Below are 2500 nucleotides of genomic sequence, written 5' to 3' on the forward strand. Positions count from 1 at the left end.
ACACTTAGAATAATAATCTGAGTCTGTCAGCAGCAACAACAGGACTTTTAGTGGACGGAAACTGACTGTTCTCACTCAATACTGGACCAATGTCAAAGATTTTTATACATTAGTCACTCAGACACCAATGTATGGGGAAATGCATCGGATCTCCTCTGTTTTCTTCACTTTGGACGAGACTTTTCTTGCCAATTAGGTTGCATCTATTTCCACTTAATTAGCGGCATTAATGTGATTTCTTTTGCACATAGTCGGGCAATTAGCGGCGCTGATTGAGTTTCTTTCGATTAGCCTCCGCAAACACGCTAATTGACGCTTGAGCTGCAGATGCAACACGCTTCTCCGGGAAAAACCTGGAGCTGGAGGGGGTTTGTGTGTGTGTGTGTGTTGATGTGTTAAGTGATGAGTTTTAACACTAATTTACTGCATCAGCTGCTCTAATCGCTGATGGACGTGTGCAGTTTGAAGTGACGTGTTTGTCAGGCATGTGAAGCTCCACAGGGAATCAAACCAACAACCCTGCAGGCTGCACGAGTGCCTGGCTCAAACACACCCACCACCAGGACGCGGGGACGTAAACGTACAACAACAGCTTGTTAAATGAGAATATCTTCTAGTTTCTTCTCTCCTCTGTGACAGTAAACTGAATATCTTTGAGTTGTGGACAAAACAAGACATTTGAGGACGTCATCTTGGGCTTTTTGGGAAACACTGATCCATTCATCCAGAAAATAATCCACAGATTAATGGACAATAATTATTAATCGTTAGTTTCAGCCCTAGAAAGTTTCATCCTATCAAGAAAAAATGGAGAAAACCTGTCGAAAGTGATGCTTCTAATATCGATATGAAGCAGAAGACAGGGAGAGACATTCAGCAACAAATAGTGTGTGTGTGTCTGTGTGGGTCTGTGTGTGTGTGTGTGTGTGTGTGTGTCTCTGTGTGTGTGTGTGTGTGTGTGTGTGTGTGATAATAAAGCAGCGTCGGGGCAGGATATTGTGCCAACAGGGCAGAGAGCCGTTGCAATTAGCAGAGACATTACAGCTGATAGTCACATCATCAACGCCGGTGTGGGCAAACAGATGACGAGTCCTAATTAATACACAAGCTATCAACACTTTCTGTATCGTTGTGTCTTGGCAGTGTCTGGAAACACACACACACACACACACACACACACACACACACACACACTCACAGGAGGGAGATAAAGAGCTAGAGCAGATAGATGGAGGTCAGTACAGCCTGGCAGAGCGCCGCAATCTAATAAGCAATCACAGAGGGTTTGAAATGACTGTGTGTGTGTGTGTGTGTGTGTGTGTGTGTGTGTGTGTGTGTGTGTGTGTGTGTGTGTCTTACATGCAGGCTGGGGTGGTAGGTGAGCAGTCCGTTGTCACACAGCGTCACATACTTCTTCTTCCACTCCTTGTTGAGGGATTTACCGCTTCTCTTCAGCAGCATGCCCTGCAGAGAGGAAACCACACGGTTAACGCTTTACACAGACGCACATTTATTTAAGTACAAATTCAAGGTACTTGTACTTTACTTGAGTATTTCTATTTTCTGTTACTTTATACTTGTACTCCACCACTTCTCAAGAGGCTGTGTCAGAGGTCAAGTTGGTCCACATCAGACTGGGAAAGGCATTTATTTATGGAGCTATGGAGCTTATGGAGTTAGTTTGAAAAAGCCCCCAAAACGAATGGGACAGGGGTGTCCACATACTTTCAAACGTGTCCTACATGTGTCTTGAGGATGTGTCAGAGGATTGCAAACCTTAAATTCACACATTTTTCACACAGAACTGAAATGCACTCCTGCACCTTTTATATGCTGCAAAAACTCTACATATCCTACCTCAACCAGAGCTCTGTTACAAGTCTACTTATGCCCTGTCTTCTGTTGTCTGTCCTGTCCCTTGTCTGTCTTAAATGCTTTACTTTAAATAGTAATTGCACTTTATGTAATGTCTATAATGGCCCAATCCCAAAGTCCGGACTCACAGACTTAGGTGCGCATTCTCGCGAAATTCCTAAGAGCTTAAGGTTGTCCCAATGTCAAATGTCAAAGGGCGTGAGGACACACTTACCGAGCCCTTAGCGTGAGTCTGCATCGATGCAGACGTCACCAAAGGGAATTACCCACAGTTCAAAGCGTTGTGATGTTTACCGCGAAGACCAAAGGGAAATCCGGAAATTACAAAGGTAAACAACAGCACGACCCACGACCACGGAGCAGACCAGCCTGTCCTCCAGCTCGTAAAACAAGAGTCTGAAAACATGGAATCAGGCCGCCGTCTCCTGAGCCTCGGCCGTGTGGAAATGAAACTTCCCAAACTGGCAGGTGTCAGCGACATCTTTGTTAGTAAACGTCACCAAGGTAACATGTGATCTGGTGAAGTGCTGTCCCCAATCCCGTTTATACCTATCTGAGCCCATGTGGCCTCACACACTCACTCACTCAGCACCTGACTTAGTCCTTAGTCCTCAGGGCTCACTTT

At 45.2% G+C, this 2500-nt stretch overlaps 1 protein-coding gene across 2 annotated transcripts in view; it reads right to left on the bottom strand.

The window, feature by feature from the left end:
• The window catches only part of agap1 (ArfGAP with GTPase domain, ankyrin repeat and PH domain 1), a 201394-nt gene that overhangs the window by 63867 nt on the left and 135027 nt on the right, over nt 1-2500 (bottom strand). For both annotated transcript variants that reach the window (XM_078243659.1, XM_078243660.1), the window contains exon 10: nt 1360-1464. In XM_078243659.1, coding sequence (XP_078099785.1) covers nt 1360-1464 — 105 coding nt within the window. The remainder of the gene's footprint in view (nt 1-1359; nt 1465-2500) is intronic.

This window comes from Sander vitreus, chromosome 24, assembly GCF_031162955.1.
Source record: "Sander vitreus isolate 19-12246 chromosome 24, sanVit1, whole genome shotgun sequence".
Taxonomy (NCBI): Eukaryota; Metazoa; Chordata; class Actinopteri; order Perciformes; family Percidae; genus Sander; species Sander vitreus.